This window comes from Uranotaenia lowii, chromosome 3 (genome assembly GCF_029784155.1).
Source record: "Uranotaenia lowii strain MFRU-FL chromosome 3, ASM2978415v1, whole genome shotgun sequence".
Taxonomy (NCBI): domain Eukaryota; kingdom Metazoa; phylum Arthropoda; class Insecta; order Diptera; family Culicidae; genus Uranotaenia; species Uranotaenia lowii.
In genome coordinates this window covers 255433293-255452391 of record NC_073693.1, presented here as the reverse complement: position 1 = coordinate 255452391, position 19099 = coordinate 255433293, and the positions used below count along the sequence as shown (strand labels likewise).

The window sequence follows — 19099 nt, the reverse complement described above, 5'->3', positions numbered from 1 at the left end:
GAATGATTTTGTCTTTGAAAAAGCCATTTAAAAGGCTGAAAAATCTTTAAAAAATATATTGTTCAGGCCCCCAGATGGATTATTTTAAATTTGGGCTCAAATGAAAGGGGAAAGGTTTTTAATGGTGCAAAAATGAGCGATGCTTATTTTCGAAAAATTAAATTTTCTCCCAGAGACACCGTGGGTTATTTTAAGAATTCTTAATCCTATCTCAAAGTTCTTTTAAAATGAGCCAATCATTGTATCATTGGAAAAAAGAGTTTTGGTATTTGTTTTGTTTGGGAAAAAAACCAATTTTGAATAAAGTTAAATTGGTTTAATCAATTCTATTCTTGAGAAAATAATATCTGAAAATTTATAATTTAAAAGGAAACTTGAAGGTTTAGATTTGCCAGATTCAAGAGGTAAAACTAAGTTGTTTTAGGTTTGACCTTGATCATCATATTCGAATTTTTAAATTAGCTCATTGATAATTGATTGTTCATTACCAGTATAATGCTGATCTACAAATTAAGATTTGGATATTTTGAGGTTTGGATATCTACAATAAACAAATAAATTGGTTAGTTACAATGAAAAAATAAATGACGCATTCCAGCGTGACGTCACAACGATTGCAAAACAATTTTTTGGTATATTGTATGTAAGTTTTACAGGTCATATCGCACATTGTTAAAAATTGCCCATTATAAGGGCAAAATTTAATTCTCTACAATTCGAAATCAAAAGTATTTGTATTGAATAAATAGTTAACAAAATATAAGCAAAACGAATCGTGACGTCACAACGCGCCTCTTTTCCCACTTTTCAGTTTTTTTTTCACAACGCCGCAATTTTCTGCTCCTCTATTTGATCAATTTTATGAAAATTTCAGGAATGCATCGATTCATTACAACCAACAAATTTCAATTTATTTTAGAGCGATTCAGTTTCGTGACGTCACAACGCACCATTTTTTTAAAGCAGGGTTTTGCAAAGCATTGTGACGTCACGAAATTTTATGATTAGCTACATGAAATAAATCACAGTATAATGCTAAAAAACTAAATAAATAATGTGATTTGGTGATGAAATCGATCCATTTATTCCCAAAAATTAAAAGAAATTAAATCTCAAAGGCCCATATAAGCAGATAAGGTTTGCAACACTGCTAACATCAATTTTATTCGAAGTTTTCTTGTGCGATCATGTGAATATATGAACGAATAAAATTAGGAAATATTTATTCGTAAAAGCGTTGAAATGTGTTCCTGAATCTTTTTAATCTTTAATTGCAAAGGAAAGGAAAAATAAATGATAATTTCAAAGCCTTCTTTTAAAAGATAATTATTCGACACTAGATCAGCCATCTAATGAAAATCTTATAAGTTGCAAGCTTAAATAGATCCTAGACCTAACACAAAGTCCAGTGCCAAATTTGGGGATTGGCCCACGGAAATAGAGGGCACAATGAGCCTAAAGTTTGTATGGAATTATGAGAAATTGGGTTTGGAAGGACATTAAATCCAAGTTATGCACCAATTTCTGAAGTCCTTATCGGCTGATTTGTTTTAATTATAGTCATTCACAAAACTTTCATTATGACAAATAGTTCATCTCAAGATCCCGTTTCGACAATGGTTTTTGAGTTTCAAAAATTAGCTCCTGATGGGTCAAATACAAAAAATACCTGAATGATCGTTAATCGACGCTAACTTTGAACGTTATAGCTGTTTTATGATAACTCTAATCGAAGCGCGTTCCTCAGATGAAATATTGTCATAATCAAAGCTTTAAAATACTCAAATTAAAAGAAAAATTTGTTGGTAAAGACCTTAACTATTGACGAAAAACGGTTTTTTTTATCATGCCGAACAAAATCTACATAATTCCATACAAACTTCAGGTGCGTTGCGCAACCCCTTTCCTTAGAATAATCTGACTTAAATTTTGCATGAGACCTTGTGCTAGTACATATTTGAATTTATTTAATTTTGTAATTCAGTTCAAAGTCACTTTTGTGAGATATTATGTGAACACGGGGTTCGATTTGGATTTTCTAGTGACATTCTTTAGGTGGAAATTTCAATAAGGGCAGTTTTCTATTAAAATAATTTAATAAATTTTATTAATTTATTTTCTTTGAAAATCTTATGAATTTTTTTATAAAAAACTTAACCCATTAAGTTTACCATGTTCAAAGATTTTTTGAATCTCATTACATTTATTTCATGGAACTTATTTTATTTCAACATAATGGCAGAAAGAAATAGAAGCTACTAGCGGTGTTTTTCATTCTAACATAGATATATGAAGAACTTGATCTTTTGTCAGATTTTTATTCAAATCACAGATAACTACCCGCTTTATGATTCACAAATATTCTTTTGCGAAATCGATGAGGATTTCATTTGTTTGATAGTTTGTTTATTCTTGAATCAAGCGTTTTAAGCGCTGTTCTATATATATTTTATTAGAAATGTTTAAAAACAACTAAGTTAATGCCAAAAAAAATTTAGTTTCTTTAAAAACTTGATAATAGATTTCTTTTATTGAAGCACATTGTTGTGTTGAACTTGTATTGAAGAAATACTATCAAAGTGTTGAAGTAAAAAGTCTTGAACGTTTTCGAAAAAAAGTAAATAAATTTTTGTGACGTCACAACGCATTCTTTACCCGGGTGCAACTTACAACCTGCTAAACCGATTTTCAATCTAAAAATTGCATTAAATTCAACTCAAAAAGTTTGAAGAGACCTCCAATTTTCGACAATACGGGAAATTTCAGTAAATCATATATTTAAAAACAGTAGAATTTTCGTGACGTCACAACGCTTAAAAATAGATACCTTCATCCAGGCTTCATTTTGCTCATCTTGTTCAAAAGGAAGCAGAGAACTTATTCGCTCCGAATAATTATGAGTTAATTTTTAATGAGCAATTTATCCTCTACTGCTGAGAGAGTGGGGAGAAATTTTTTCTCAAACGAATGATCACTCTTCTACTCATAGAGCACTGTTGGTGTGTGACTTTGAAAACATTTAACCAGGGCTACGTGTGATCAGTGAAATGAATTGCGATCGTTGATTTCTCAGCCAGTTACTGAGAAGCAAATGAAAATTTCTCCTAGCGAGAATGAGATCGAGTGACTGCGTGATTGAAATGCTCTCCAACAAAATATGGCCTGCTTGATCATTTTAAGTGTGAGAAAGCATATTTCTCCCAGGCGTTTGACAAGGAGATGAAAAAAACAGAGCCAAAATCAAGAGATTCAAGGAAGCCTGCCTTCATCAACGATTCTAGAGCGTAAACTTGCAGTAACTGTTATTTATCTTATATCATGCTTATAAGGTGGCTCTTCTACCATCATTTTGCAATAATTTTTTTTGACTTAGCTAGATTTTTGACAAAGTTATGTTATAAAAAAAGAATATTTGCAAAAATCGATTTCATTTCATACTAAAATTTTTAAATTTCAACGCTAACATACTCAATTCTAAAAAAAGGTAGCTGAAAATCTTTTAATGGAAAATGACACTCAAGAAATAACCTTTCTAACGCTATGTAATTTATTTTTGGATAATGAAAATAAAAATCGGTTCTCAAGTTGAGGGGTTCTTGGAATGGGTCAAATAAAGAAAATGCATGCAAATTCGTCCGTTTGAATAGTTTGTTATCAAAAGCTCAATGTGCAAACTCTCCAAATATTCAAGCAGTTTTCCTGGCGGACTTCTCCAGATCTGGAATCGGCATTTCATTTGGATTTCCCAGTGAGACCGTTCCTTTGTATTTATTTTTCACGTTTTTAAGCGTTCTCTAAACGATGGTAATATTTTGCCTCTACTATTTTTATGCCGTTAAACAGTATTAAATGGAATTTCACACAACTAGCAATCATGCATGTTTGGCGATAGATTTTACAGTTTCATAAAAATACGATTTAGGAAACAGTGCAAGTGATAACGTTTTTTTTTTGTATACGGAGTTGACTTCGTATAAGTGGTGATAATAGTTTTCTCTTTTTGATTATTCCAGAGTTGTTCCATACTTTTCAATTATTCTAGAAAGATTGATTTAAGTAAAGAACAATAAAGCTTTATCTATTTGAGTTAAACTTTTCAATAAAAATAGAATTTTCTATTCGTTTTGGAGGGATGGCATATTAATTTAAATCCCGATAAATTCAATTAGAAAAACTTTCCAAAACTAATCACAGTTGGTTAGTATTTGTGATATGATTTTATTTACTTTTCTTTTAGTTTTCTAGACCAATTGTAAGTTTAAAATTAGAAATATCTAAATATTTGAATAATTCTTAAAACTCATAATTTTAATGTTAGAATGTATGTTGTTTTAATTTTTTTTTATTTATGTAGGTGTTGGAAACTTGTGCCCGGAATGGTTATTTTTTGCTTTAAATTTTTACCAACTTGAAAAATTGCGATGGAAATTTAAAATAGGGGATTTTCGAAGTTTTCTTTGCTTTTGAGTTAGAAATTATGACTATTTGACAAGTAAAACATGAATATTAAAAAATACAAATTCTGAGAAGTTGAATTATTTTATGTTTTCAGAAATATTTTACATTCAAACACATTTCAAAATTTTCATCTGAAACATTTCACATTTCAAATATTGTGCAATTTGAAAGTATTAAGCTTTAAAAAATGTCAAAACTCAGGAACAGGTTAAATTCAACCTGATAAATTTTGAAAGTAAAAGATTCGATATGCAAATAATAGGGAAATGTCATATATTTTTCAATTATAAATGGAGAGGACCATCATACTGTTGACTATTATGAATTTTCGGGTCGTGTTTTTGTTCGAAATGTACTACTTTTTCTTTGAAAACAAAACGTGGCTTATATTTTACATGAAACACGATATATGTATGATGTTCACAAAGTGTAAGAAATATTAATGGAATGGCTAAAAAGAAGTTAATTGTCCTTATTCCAAATTAAATTATTATTTTTTCTATAATCACTTCAAAAACCAATCATCTGAATATAAGTTGCTCTTGTCACTCATATTGAAAATCTTAAGAATAAACTTTTTGTGTGACAGATAAGATTGCTGAAACTTGTTGATATTATCATCTGCTTTTTTTCATATAAAGTAGATCATGTCATGTGTGTTACTTTTTTTTATGTCGAATTAATAGTTATTTTTAACTATCAAATGCTGTTTTATTTTCATCTCAAGATCTGCTGTTTGTTCTCCATTTTTCTCATCATTCTATACTGATTCTGCTGCGATGAATCATTCATTGTCAAAATTCGTATATGTGCATCAGATTTATTCCTTAATTCAACAAAACGTACGTAAACGTACGTAAATTTCAGTCACTTCAAAAAACTGTTTCCATGTTATTTCAAGTTTATTTTAAAAAGTCGCGTTTTGTTTTTCTCAAAATAGCCAGCATTTAAAAATAATAAAATGTTCTGTTTGATTAGTAGTTCCTCGAATTGGTAAATCGAAAAAAATATCAGATGTTTTCAAAAATAGCAAATATTTTAACATTACTTTGTACATGCAATGAAGCTCAAAAAGAGGCAAGGAGAAGAAAAAATTAAAGAATTTTCAAAATGGTATTAATCACGAAAAACAGTTTGAGAAGTTTTTGTCGGCATTTTATTAAAAATATATTCAATTCAAAATACTGTTTTTTTTCAACCATGAAAGCCTTTTGATAATTCTTTGATTAAACAGGGATCACTGTTAGGGAAAAAGCTAGATTGATAGGGATGAAATGTGGATGGTAATAATTATATATATTTATTTAATGCTTATCGAATGCCTCGTAGAAGTAGGAGTTTCCTTATGAAATGTCTAGGAGCATAAGAGGTGTAGGAAAATACGATCGCACCATTGACCAAAATGGATCCTGATCTTTACCTTTTTCTAACTAACACAACCCCTTCCTTTGATACTTGAATATAGATTCGCAGACGTACAGACGGTTTCCATAGTTGATGATACTTACTTATTTCTGGTTCTGACTATTTCAAAATTATTTTTGGAGTATGCAGGAGCATGAAGTTGCTTGTTGAACCTAAAGAGTATCAAACTAACATTCCTTCCTTTTTCCCCATTGACTACTAGGACGTGGCCGGCGCCGTTATTAATCATTTCAAAAGCGGAGAGCATGAGTTTTGTACATTGAGAATGAACTGCTAATCCCAAGCACCATTCTTTTGGACTTTGTGCAGAATTGATGGCCTCGATTAATCAAGGAGTTGCAACCATTGGCGACGTGGAACTTGTTCTGCTTAGCCACACCAGCGATCATGAAATTCGAAATGCGCATGAATTGTTAAAAAAATAACAAAAAATCATCTTTTCTCTTGAAGTACGTAATTAAATAGCATTACCATCCCCCGAAACAATTAAATAGCATTTCGAGTTCTATGATTTAAGGTGGATATGAGTAGTCAAACAAGCTAAGCTAAAAGCTCAATGTTTATTTTAATACCTTCACGAAAGCTTACTCATGCTTTTCTGTGCATTCCGGCATTTGCTACCCATACCCTGAACAATCATTGGCTGCCAAAATCTCCCTCTTTCTCTCATATGATAAGGTAGTTGTCATTATCGTCACTTATTTATTGTGCAACCTTCGCGAGCCAAAGCTAATTGCGTTTCTCATTATCAGTGCCACAGCTGGAAAAAATTGTTCTAGTACTGATTGAAATGCAAATTTCTCACAAATCCCGCAAACTCTCGCAGACAAGAAGCGTCCGGATTCTCGCTCCCGACTCCCTGCTATAACGCATCCGATATTTGCTTACAAAGTACTTTTTCGAAGCGGAGCTGCAATTGCCAACTTAGCCACACATGCAGCAGTCGGTATTGTTATTTGGAACTGATCGTATCTCTTAGGGCTATTGTAGAAATCATCCTAAAACTTTGAGGGCGTTTAAGTGCAAAATGAAGTCTTTGCTGATAGTGACACTGGTTCTAGGATCTTCCTTTATTTGGGCCGATGCTGTTATATTTGAGAAGAATTGTATCAAACCAGATGAGTCCTACACTTTCGACGAAGATCGGGTAAGTACGTCTTGGCCGTTTTGCGATCGACAACGCAATGGCCGGTCGTCGGGGGAGATCCCCATTGCATGACTCATGATCTCAAACCGTAACCGCCATCACTGAAATCGTTTTCCAGTTCATCGGCAAGTGGTACGAGATTCGACGTTTCTACGATGCTAATCAGGCGGACCAGGAGGATTGTGTGCAGGAAGTCTACACGCGATCGAAGAACATGATCGATCTGGATATCGTCCGTTCCGTGCAAATCGGGCAGAGTGGACTGCCGCAATACTCCAGTGGAATTGCCTCGCCGAAGGTGTTCGGGAACTCTCGGGTGCCGCAGTTTTATCTCCGCTACAATACCACTAGCCCGGCTGATCCTGGTGAGTTATTCTTCGTATAGATCTAAATTTAAAAGCTACAATAGAAAAATTAAATCAGTTATCGCGCCAATTCATAGTTTGGACCTGATTCGAGTTTCGAATTTCTTCTAACAATCGCTAATGTCTGAGATTACACTAGGGAACAGCATTTTTGGTGCCTATGATTAAATAACTGTTTGGGCCTCCTGAACTCGAATCATTTGCGAGATTTTGTCCATCAGTTCATGTTGTGATATAGCGTGTGAAAATTTTGAAATTGATCGATTTTGAATAAAATTGACAATTGATATCTGATGATCCAACAAACCTACATAAAAAACAAAAACTGATTTCGAATCTTTTTATTATCTTCCTTTCAATCAAGGACTCAGATTTTGTCCAGATATTTTAGATTCAGAGATTAAAAGCTTTAAAAAGATAAACCTACAATTTATAAAAACTTTACAATTCTTACTAACATCGCTATAGAAAGTCTTCGAGTATTTTATATTAAAAATTCTTATTCATTTAAAAGCTTTATTGACGACTGCAATACGATTAGACTTATGTTTCCAAAAATATCTAAGATTCAATTGGAGTGAATTTTTTTAAAAAATTTCTTCAAAATTGCCATATTTTGCCAAATTGAAGAAAATAAAAAATAGAAAATTTACACAACTTTTTTTCAGAAGTCAAAATTCCTCGCGGGAAAGTTGATCATTGAACTGAAACCTTTAATTTCCTAATCTTTGTAATGTTCTACAGTTTGCCCAACAAGTGCTCAAATTCATTAAATAAGTTTTTAACTCAAACAAGATCTTCTAGAAAAAAAAACTAGTTTCATGTTTGAAATCAGGGCCCCCAAAAAAGTCTAAATCAGTTTTTAAGTTTTTTGAACCTCGGAAAAATGTAAATTTTGTTGTCTTGTGTTAAAGCTTAGTTCTTTTAGAAATGGGACACTTTCATTTGCTAATAGCTCGTTAACTAGTTATTGTATATTAAAAATTTTAACAGCATTTTGTTGCCTGTAAAAAGTAATATTCGACCTATTTTTTTCAAAATTTATAATTTACGCGTTTTTGAGATATGAACGATGCAAGAGAAAAAGAAAAAAATAATTTTGCACAGTTTCCTTTAAAATTCGTCATTATCAAATTGATAGCTGACAAAACCGTTGATTATTCAAAGAATTACTGAGTTTTTGTGGTGGATAAGTATGCAAACACTGTCAATAATGTCCACAAAGTTCAAATCAAGCATTGGAGTGAAGCAGATGATCGGCAACAACGGTTAAGGATCATCAAGGAATGCAAGTCTCATACCAGCATTTTTGATTTTCAATAAACGAAAAATTAAGGGTAGATCGCTAAAATGTCCAAAACAATTTTCTCCGATAAGCTAAAAGTGTTGCCTAGTGATAACTCATTGAAATCCAACCTCAAACAACCATTTTTTGATAGTTCCAAAGCTCTTAAGCTGTAAAACCGGTACCGAAAAAAAACGTTCAAAAATGTGGTCAAAAATAATCAAATTTGTTCATTTCGAAACAACTGTATCCACTAAAATGCTTCCAGTTTCCAGTTTCCAGAGAAGTATTGGACCAAAAAGTATCAGAAATTGAAGAAGGAAGGTGAAGCCACCTAAAATATAGATTTTACGAAGTATAAGTTGGAGAAACTGATCAATACCATGACTGAAAAAAGTGTGCGCCGGCCAATGGGAGATAGCAAGAATAAAGTAGAAATTTCTTTAACAAAAAACGGTAAATATTTTTTTTCAAATTTTTTCATGAAAGATCATAACATTGCCTTCTTTTTCTTCATAGAAAGTATTTCGTTCAAACGAATGGTTTTTGAGATACAGGCGTTCTTAACTGTCCCATTTCTAAAAGAACTAAGCTTTATTATATTGAAATATCGATTCCCCAAACTGTTCACTAGTATCCTAATTATTGAAGCTAAACTTGACTCTGAATATTAATTCCCAAAACCAAGAAACGATAGACTCCAGATATAAGTATGTTTTTTCTGAGTTATAATCCGTTATAAAATGTTTTTGTTTATTTGCTAGCTTAGCAAGGTCTGTTCTAAATAAAATTTTGATTGAATTCTTCAGCCTTGATACGAATTGATTCAAGTGATATTGTGAGGCTTCTCTTATTAAATCTGAAATATTTGAATCTAAAAGTTTGTTCACTTTTAAAATTTTCACTTACGCATTTTAATTTTGACTTTTTCTTTAAGAATTCCATTTTTTTTTTAAATTTGTGACTTCAGAACAAATCAGAATTAAAATTGGATAAATAAATTTGCTTATACGAATCCTTTATTTCAGCTCTTGTTTTTATGTATGTATTTGTTTTAAACGGTCGTTAAATAAAATAAACAAAAAAATATATTTATTTTTTCATGGAACTTTACCTACTTTCTACGATTTTATGCTTTGCAATTTAAAGCTTGTATTAGAGAAAATTTAGAAGAAAGCTTCTTTTTAATTTTATAATCGTTAAGGTCGAAAAAAAATTCGCTTTTCGCTAAAAAAAATCTTATTATTTTTTTTTTTAAATGTAAGCTTTTATAAATTTTTAAATTTGAGCACTCACTTTTGAAATAACGAATTCATAAGAACACTCAGTTTTAAAATAAAGAATTCATTTAACAATGTTAATTTAAAGTTCAATCGTTATTTTATAAAATTCATCAACTTTTTTTGACAATTCATCAAATTAACTGAAAGTCTTATATCCATGCAATTAAGTACTAAATACAGATGCGTTCAAAAAAGAATGAAATCGCGTGAAGCTGCGCACTCACTTCCAACTTTGACAAACTGCCATTTCTCTCTCGGTTGATATTTTTTCATGAAAATTTCACACAATCTAGTTTAACTATCCAACTAACATTCCACAAAATTTGAAGTCTTTTCAGTGACGGGAAGCAAAGATACAGCTTTTCCCGTTAAAAAGGGAAATTTGGAATTGCTTCACTAAATTTGCTGTATCTTTGACAATTTTCATTGAAAAATCTTGAAATTTAGTCAAAAGATGTAAAAAGGTTTGATCTAATACCAGGCCAAGTTTCGTCAAAATCGATGAACGTGACCAAAAATTGTGCCGGATTGAAAATGAGGTTCATTATCGCCCAGCAGACGATTTCATTCTTTTTTGGACGGATGTTTGTATGGAAAACATCTTAATCCATGTATTCTTGGTTTTTTCTTTCACAAAACCAATAGTTATCACAAAGAATGTTGTAAATTGCCTAAAATTTCATTCGTACTTTGTTTCGAAAGAGAAAATGTTTCAACAAGGTTCAAAATAAGAAAAACAGAGTTTCAGAAATGACCTGCTAATTATACCGATAAACAAATTTGATCCACAATTAAAGCGAATATTCTATTCCCTCTTTTGTTTTAATACCAGCTTTGTTGGAACAATTTCTATTTCTAAACATAGCAAGGATGAAGTTCCTATCTATTCCTATTCTTTGTAATAAATGTTGGTTTTGTGGAAGAAAAAATCAAGAATACATAGATTACAATGTTTTCCATACAAACATCCGTCCAAAAAAGAATGAAATCGTCTGCTAGGCGATAATGAACCTCATCTTCAACCCGGCACCATTTTTTATTACGTTCATCGATTTTGACGAAACTTGGCCTGGAATTAGATCAAACACTTTTACATCTTTGGACCAAATTTCAAGATTTTTCAATGAAAATTGTCGAAGATACAGCAAATTTAGTGAAGCAATTCCAAATTTCCCTTTTTTACGGGAAAAGCTGTATCTTTGTTTCCCGTCACTGAAAAGACTTCAAATTTTGTGGAATGTTAGTTGGATAGTTAAACTAGATTGTGTGAAATTTTCATGAAAAAATATAAACCGAGAGAGAAATGGCAGCTTGTCAAAGTTGGAAGTGAGTACGCAGCTTCACGCGATTTCATTCTTTTTTGAACGCAACTGTAGGTAGAACGTTTACTAGCAAAAGAAAAATGTGTCATACTCAGTTCACAAGACTTTCGTATTTCAAATATAACTAGTTGAATAATTTTTTATTCAAAAATCAGTAATCTGAGGTTAATAATCTCTTTATCAAAACGTAATGTTATCTTAATTTGTTTTTTCAAAAAAACTTTTTTATGAATTGCTACCTAACCCTGTGTGCTTGCTACATCTTCTTAAAATCACTAAAATGTGTGAAAAAAATTTCATTTTTAATTAATTTTTTGTATTCTAAGTAGCAAAACAAAACAATAACAAAGATTTTTAAAATATTTTTTTAACGTTCTTCAAACGAAACTAATATCTATCCAAATCGCTTCTTTGCAATCTTTGATGGTAACTCTCAAGTAAAATAAATTGATTGTCTTATTACGAGTTGCTCTGTGCTTTTTAACTGATGTTCTACCTTCTTTACTTTATTTTGTTCAAGGAGCATAAGTTGTCATGCAAAATATATTTCACTTAGTAATATTTGTCGGGATAATCAAAATTGCATTGTTTAAATCAATTGAGAAAAAATAGTTAAATTACCGTCTTAAGGTTGAATTGAGTCTTGGGGGTAAATGTACCTAATAATCGTTTTACCACCGGTTATTTTACGGATATTCAATACACATTTTAAGGAGTTCTAATCAAAATCTTTAAATAGAGAAGGTAACGAACCAGATTCAATCATGTAGAAGCTTACAAGTTTTAAACTGGTTTTGGTTTGCATATCATTCTGCAAATATTGCATGGCAAAAAATAGCTGCGATTAAACTTAAATTTTTAAGGAAAAAAGTCGTTACGCAACAATTAGCATACTTCTCCCCTCCCCTATGTCACAATTCGTAACGCCCCGTACCCTCTTTCCCTATAGAAGCGTTACGTAATTTATGGATGTCCCCTTAGAGATCTTTGAAATGTTTTTTTTTTAACTTGATCTGAAATTGTTTTTAAATCATATATTAAGAACAGGTTTTTAGAAACATTTTTGTCACATGTCACGTATGAATCCATTTCCTTGAAAAATTTTCGAATTATAAATACCGCAGGCATTTCTGTAGGGGGCCTAATCCCAATACGATTAGCCGATTGATATTCTTAAAAATCAATCATCATAATCAATCGAGTGATTAAATAAAATGAAGCATTTTTTTTTTAAATTTTATTTTTTTCTTCTCGAAATTGTTTTATTGTCGTTTTCTACTCTAGAAAACCTGATTTATATAGTTGCTTTTTCGGATTTGATTTCAATTTGTAAAATTTTAGTAGTAGATTTCAAGATTATATGCCTAGTTTTAGTTTCAAACTTAAACTTTAAATCGGTGATAGTTTTAAGCACTTCTTTCGATTTTGTCATTTGCCTTTTTATTTTTGGGTCACAACTCAAAATTTTCTCGCATCATTAACACGCATGCATCCATTTATAGTTTATATTCAATTGTTTTTTTTTCTCCTTTCAAGATATATTTCTTCAAGATACGGCGTGGATCTAAAAAAATTTCAGAATTATGTTCAACTTTTGGAAACTTACTAATGTTAAAGTTTACCCACGTTTACCATCTTTCGAGTGTCGAGTTAACCCTCATCCGCATTAATGTGTCAATTTGACACTATTGCAAGTTTGAATGCTTGTTACTTTTTTCAGAAGCTTCAAAAAACAAAAAATTTCTTCGGGGACCCTAAATGAATTCAAAAGTTCTTTAAAATTGCATCTTTACTTTTTTTTATGGACGAACCCTGGAAGCCTGGACAAAAAACTCAATTTCCGACTTAGAGTGTCAATATGACACTTCAAAAGTAAAATCTATCTTAGTCGTTTGAATTATTATGAATTTCATATAAAACTTATGACTAGAAACCTTGTAATGTCAGTAAAATATGTTTAGAATTTGAAAATAAATATAATATTGAATAATATACGGGTTATTTTTATTTACATAGTATTCCGTCTCACGACATAACTTGACGAACATAATTCCTAAAATTCACTCGGTCCATGGCAACCGTTCTCCAATTTCTCGGGCATCCCACGTTCCCCAGATCACGCTCCACTTGGTCTAACCATCTCGCTCGTTGCGCCCCCGCTCGTCTTGTTCCTACCGGATTCGTAGCGAACACCTGTTTTGCAGGACAGTCGTCCGGTATTCTCGCAACATGTCCCGCCCAGCGTATCCGGCCAGCTTTCACCACCTTCTGGATACTGGGTTCGCCGTAGAGTCGCGCGAGCTCGTGGCCTTCGCCTCCACACTCCATTCTCCTGTACGCCGCCAAAGATGGTTCTTAACACTCGTCGCTCAAATACTCCGAGTGTACGCAGGTCCTCCTCGAGCAATATCCATGTTTCGTGCCCGTAGAGAACAACCGGTCTAATGAGCGTCATATACAGGTTACACTTCGTGCGAGGGCTAAGTCTTCTCGACCGCAGTTGCTTGTGGAGTCCATAGTAGGCACGACTTCCGCTGATAATTCGCCTCCGGATCTCACGGCTGGTGTCATTGTCTGCGGTCACCAGGGAGCCGAGATAGACAAAGTCTTCGACTATCTCCAGCTCGTCGCCGTCGATCGTGACCTTGTTATTACTGGACAAGCGGGTTCGGTCGGTCTCAGATCCGCAGGCCAGCATGTACTTTGTCTTGGACGTATTCATCATCAACCCAATCCTTCCTGCTTCGCGTTTCAGTTTGCGGTAGATCTCCTCCACCGCCGCAGATGATCTGCCGACTATATCAATGTCATCGGCAAAGCAGATAAGTTGACTGGATCTGTTGAAAATCGTGCCCCGCATTTCGCCCACCGCTCGTCGAATAACACCTTCTAGCGCCACGTTGAACATCATGCAGGATAGACCATCACCTTGTCGAAGCCCCCTGCGCGATTCGAATGAACTCGACAATTCACCCGAAATTCGCACACAGCACTGCGTTCCATCCATCGTCGCCTTGATCAGTCCTGATCAGCTTCCCGGAAGAGCCGTTCTCGTCCATGATTTTCCATAGCTCGTTACGGTCGATCGTGTCGTATGCGGCTTTGAAGTCGATGAATAGATGGTGCGTAGGGACTTGGTGTTCACGGCATTTTTGGAGGATTTGCCGTAATGTGAATATCTGGTCCGCCGTAGACCGTCCCTTCATGAAGCCGGCCTGATGACTTCCCACGAATCTGTTTGCTTGTGGCGTTAGGCGGCGGAGTAGGATTCGGGACAACACTTTGTAGGCGGCATTGAGGACAGTGATCGCTCGGTAGTTCTCACAGTCCAATTTGTCGCCCTTCTTGTAGATGGGGCATATTACCCCCTCCTTCCACTCCTCCGGTAGCTGTTCTATGTCCCAGATCCGGATTATCAACCGGTGTAGGCAATCGGCCAACCTGTCCGGGCCCATTTTGATGAGTTCAGCTGCGATATCATCCTTCCCAGCCGACTTGTTTCTATTCAGCTGGCGAATGGCTTCCTTAACTTCACTCATCGTTGGGAGTGGCTCGTCTTCGTCGTTGGCTACGCCGGCGATGTACCTTCCCCCACCGTCTTGATCTCCTGCATGTGCACCGTTCAGCTGTTCATCGAAGTGCTGCTTCCACCTTTTCATCACCTCACGATTGTCCGTCAGGATACCCCCGTCCTTATCCCGGCACATTTCGGCTTGCGGCACGAAGCCTTTGCGGGATGCGTTGAGTTTCTGATAGAACTTTCGTGTTTCTTGGGAACGATGCAGCTGCTCCAGCTCCTCGAGCTCCTCCTCCTCCAGGCGGCGCTTTTTCTCCTGGAAAAGTCGGACTCGCTGCCTCTTCCGCTGTCGGTGATTTTCCACATTTCGACGGGCACTACTGCCGCCCGCGCGGCATTCTCTTCGTCCATCACCCTCCTACACTCCTCGTCGAACCAGTCGTTCCGTCGAGATCGCTCCACATAACCGATGACGTTCTCCGCAGCACTGTTGATGGCTGTTTTGATGGTATCCCAACAGTCCTCGAGAGGGGCTTCGTCAAGCTCGCCCTCTGCCGGCAGCGCTGCTTCGACCGATTGCGCGTAGTCTGCCGCGACCTCAGGTTGCTTCAGTCGCGCGATATTTAACCGAGGCGGGCGCCGGTTTCGCGTGTTGTTTACTACGGAGAGTTTTGGGCGCATCTTCACCATCACCAGATAATGGTCCGACTCGATGTTGGCGCCCCGACAGGATCTGACGTCGATGATGTCCGAGAAGTGCCGGCTGTTGATCAAAACGTGGTCGATCTGTGATTGAGTTTGGTACGGTGATCTCCAAGTGTACTTGTGTGGGAGGCGGTGCTGGAAAAAGGTACTACGTACGGCCATTCGTTTGGCGGCGAAATCGATAAGTCTGAGGCCGTTTTCGTTGGTCAGCTGGTGCGCACTGAACCTTCCAATTGTCGGTTTGAATTCCTCCTCCTGGCCGACCTGAGCATTGAAATCCCCGATGACGATCTTTATATCATGTTTTGGGCAACGGTCGTATTCACGCTCCAGCTGCGCGTAAAATTCGTCTTTGTCGTCTTTGTCGAAATTTGCTGTCCAAATGGATAAATGAATAAATATATGTTTCATGAGTTATACTTATGCAGTTTTTAAATTTAAAGCTAAATTCTGAATAGAAAATTGGGGCTTATTCTGCGACTCGAGTAACGTGACTCACGAAATTTCACGTCTCCGTTCTGACTCCAGAAAATGCTTCAGAAAAGAAATGTTTGTATCGATGAGCTCTGAATTCCAATAACAGCTCATCCGATCGAAAATTTCGAGGCTAGAGAGGCTATGTAAGCCAGCAAAACCCCATAGCCCCATTCACTGAACTTTAAGGATTAATAGATTAAATTAAAATTGTCTGTAAAATAGTTTTGAATTTTCATTGATAAAATTTTAATTTTAATTCAACAATGTTCATCATTTGAAATTTGATAATTGTTTGTTATTATCATCTAAAATTTGTCATCATTTGAAAAGTTCATTTTTCATATAAACAATTAGAATTTAAAATACTAAAACTGAATTTGAGTGAAGAACATTGAGTTAAAAATTCATCAAATTTTCAATAGAACTGGTAGTTAAAAAAAAAAATTGACATTTAGTAATTGAACGATTTTTTAAGTCTTAAACTGTGAATCATGTAATTTGTTTTCAAGGATGATTTTCAGACTATTTTATACTGTATTATTTATTTTAAATTTTCAGATTATGATTATTTATTCTCTTTTTCAAATTTAAAATGCTGGTAAAATTAAACAACATTTAAAATGAAAAGTGTTTGTTTTTATTTAACTTCATGTTGCCAGATTGACTGGTTCTATCCTGGTTTGCCAGAGATTAAAAGAAATTGAACTACTGTATTTTTATTCGATATTCCAGTATATTTGTGAGATATTAAATATGGTATGCAAAATAAATTGCAAAAATCTTTTTTTTTAAGTTTTGGGAAATCGAAATTATTTCTTCAGATTTTCGATCGAAATATTTTGTTCCAAGTTTTTTTTTCTTGATTTTTGTTGAGTTCTTGCTGGGTCTTATTGTGGACGTTTCGGCTTCTCAGTCAAATAATAATTTTAAAACAGTACATTTACTTGATGTCCTACGTTTCGGCCATGATCTTCGCCATCATCAGGGAAATTGGAGTGTGTACTGTTTGTGTCTATTGTATTTCTTGTGGCTGATTTTTATTGGATTTTCCGAACCTGAATTTGCAATTTGTTTTTCACTACTTTTTTCAAACAAACTGTAAAACTGTAAGGTATTTTTAATATGTCTGTCTCCTAGCGTTCACTTTCCCTGATGATGGCCAAGATCATGGCCGAAACGTAGGACATAAAGTAAATGTACTGTTATTCTAAATTATAATTTGACTGAGAAGCCGAAACGTCCACAATAAGACTACATTCACCAGTCACAAATCAACCATCGTTTTTGCTGGGTTTTGACCAAATATGCTCGGATATTGCCCAGATTTTAGGTGAACAAATTTAAAAATCAAATGCTCTGATTTTGCCAAGTTTGAAGATAGAATCACCCGGATTTTTTGGCCCGTCTATGTGCTGAAATAAAAATCTGACAACCTTTTTTTAATTTAAAAGGTTAAATATTTACTTTTTTCAATTATTTTTCATGTTTTGAGTGTCAACGATTTTTCATTTTTCAATCTTCTCCCTTCAGATATCAAAATTGATGTGGTCGACACCGATTATCGAAACTACGCCATCCTCTACTCATGCAATGCAGTGAATGAATCTATGGTGTCTGGTAAGTTCGCAAAAATCTTAAAATATGTAGGTTTACGGAATAGTTTTAGAAAGAATTTACTAATCGTCAGTTATGTATAGTAATTATCAAGCATATTAATAATAATAATATTTATTATTATAATTGGTTTATCGAACTTATCGGTGAAAGCGACATCGTTTTCAGTAAAAACATTTCAATATTATGAAATTTTATAGACGGATAGAATGTTAGAAGAAGAAAAAAGTTAGTGAAAATGAGCTATAAGAATTTTAATTAGAAGCATTTTGTTCAGAGTCAATGAGCATTCATTCGCACTGCAAGTTTCCTGTCGTGGGGCAAACCACGCTTGACCTACTAAGGTAGATTCAACTCTATCTGAATCTGCCACTTCATAGTAGGTTGACCCGAGCTGCACAAAAATTTGGTTTGTGATGAAAATGCTTCTAATAAAATTCTACTCGCTCATTTTTACAATCTTCCATCTTCTTCTAACTTTCTATCCGTCATTTAAATATCATAATCTTTAAATGTTCTTACTAAAAAGAATATCACTATCACCGATAAGGCCAATAGACCAACTAACATACGGAATAATTTAACAAAATATTTTCACTATCCCTCAGAAACGGCCATGGTTCTTTCGCGCAACCCATTGGTCACCAAATCGGTAGCAGAAGCGATCAACAAATACATCAGCAGATATTTCACCCATCCGGAGCACAAGTGGCGAGTCACCGAACAATCTAGCGCTTTCTGTAAACCTACCTTGATGGTGCAATCTAAGGCTGTTTCCGTATTTGAATCTGGACTGGTTCTGTTTTACATAATCGTCGGTGTAATTTGTACTAAGATGTTCTCCTAATGGCATCAGTTTGTTCTTAAGAATTGTAAATTTATTCCGTTTGTATTACTGTCTGTAGCTGTGAAAGGAATTCGTGTTGAATAAAATGTGTAAAGATGATTATGATTTTAAAACTGCATAAGAAAGTTCTTCTTCAATTATCCAATGGAGGAACTTGAACATAACGCTGATTTCATTAAAAAAATATTATTGACACTTCGTGGAGGGATGACAACCGGTTTAATTAACGATAGAAGTTTTATGTCACTCATTTTCTTGGTGTCATCGAAAAAGATTTAAATCACAACCTCTATGATTTCCAAAGCCAATAGAATCCACCCAATAAAGATGCACTATTTTCAGTCGACGATTATCGAAAACATGTTTTTGCTGGCTCTCGAAAGACTTTTTCGCATATAATTCGATCACAACTTCTAATGGTTTTTTAGCAAACAAGACGAACGACAGAACAGACAGAATGGGCACAGGATTGGCACGTCGTAGTTTTTCTGCTCAAAGTTTCGTCTTTCTATCTATCTATATACATATAGTTATAAACGTACTTACGTATTTGGCTCGAAAAATTCGCTCGCATCTGCTCTCTCCCCGTTTGGCAGCAAATAATTTTAATTCTTTGGAAAGTTTTGGGAAAGTTTGCAACTTCACTTTTTCCTT

General features: G+C 34.4%; 1 protein-coding gene across 1 annotated transcript; it reads left to right on the top strand.

The window, feature by feature from the left end:
* Window positions 1-6707: 6707 nt before the first annotated feature.
* Window positions 6708-18788, top strand: LOC129750980 (apolipoprotein D-like). The gene is made up of 4 exons (XM_055746212.1): window positions 6708-7030; window positions 7149-7395; window positions 17515-17601; window positions 18207-18788. The coding sequence occupies exons 1-4, from the start codon at window positions 6911-6913 to the stop codon at window positions 18443-18445; spliced, it is 693 nt and encodes a 230-aa protein (XP_055602187.1). The 5' UTR covers window positions 6708-6910; the 3' UTR covers window positions 18446-18788.
* Window positions 18789-19099: the final 311 nt, after the last annotated feature.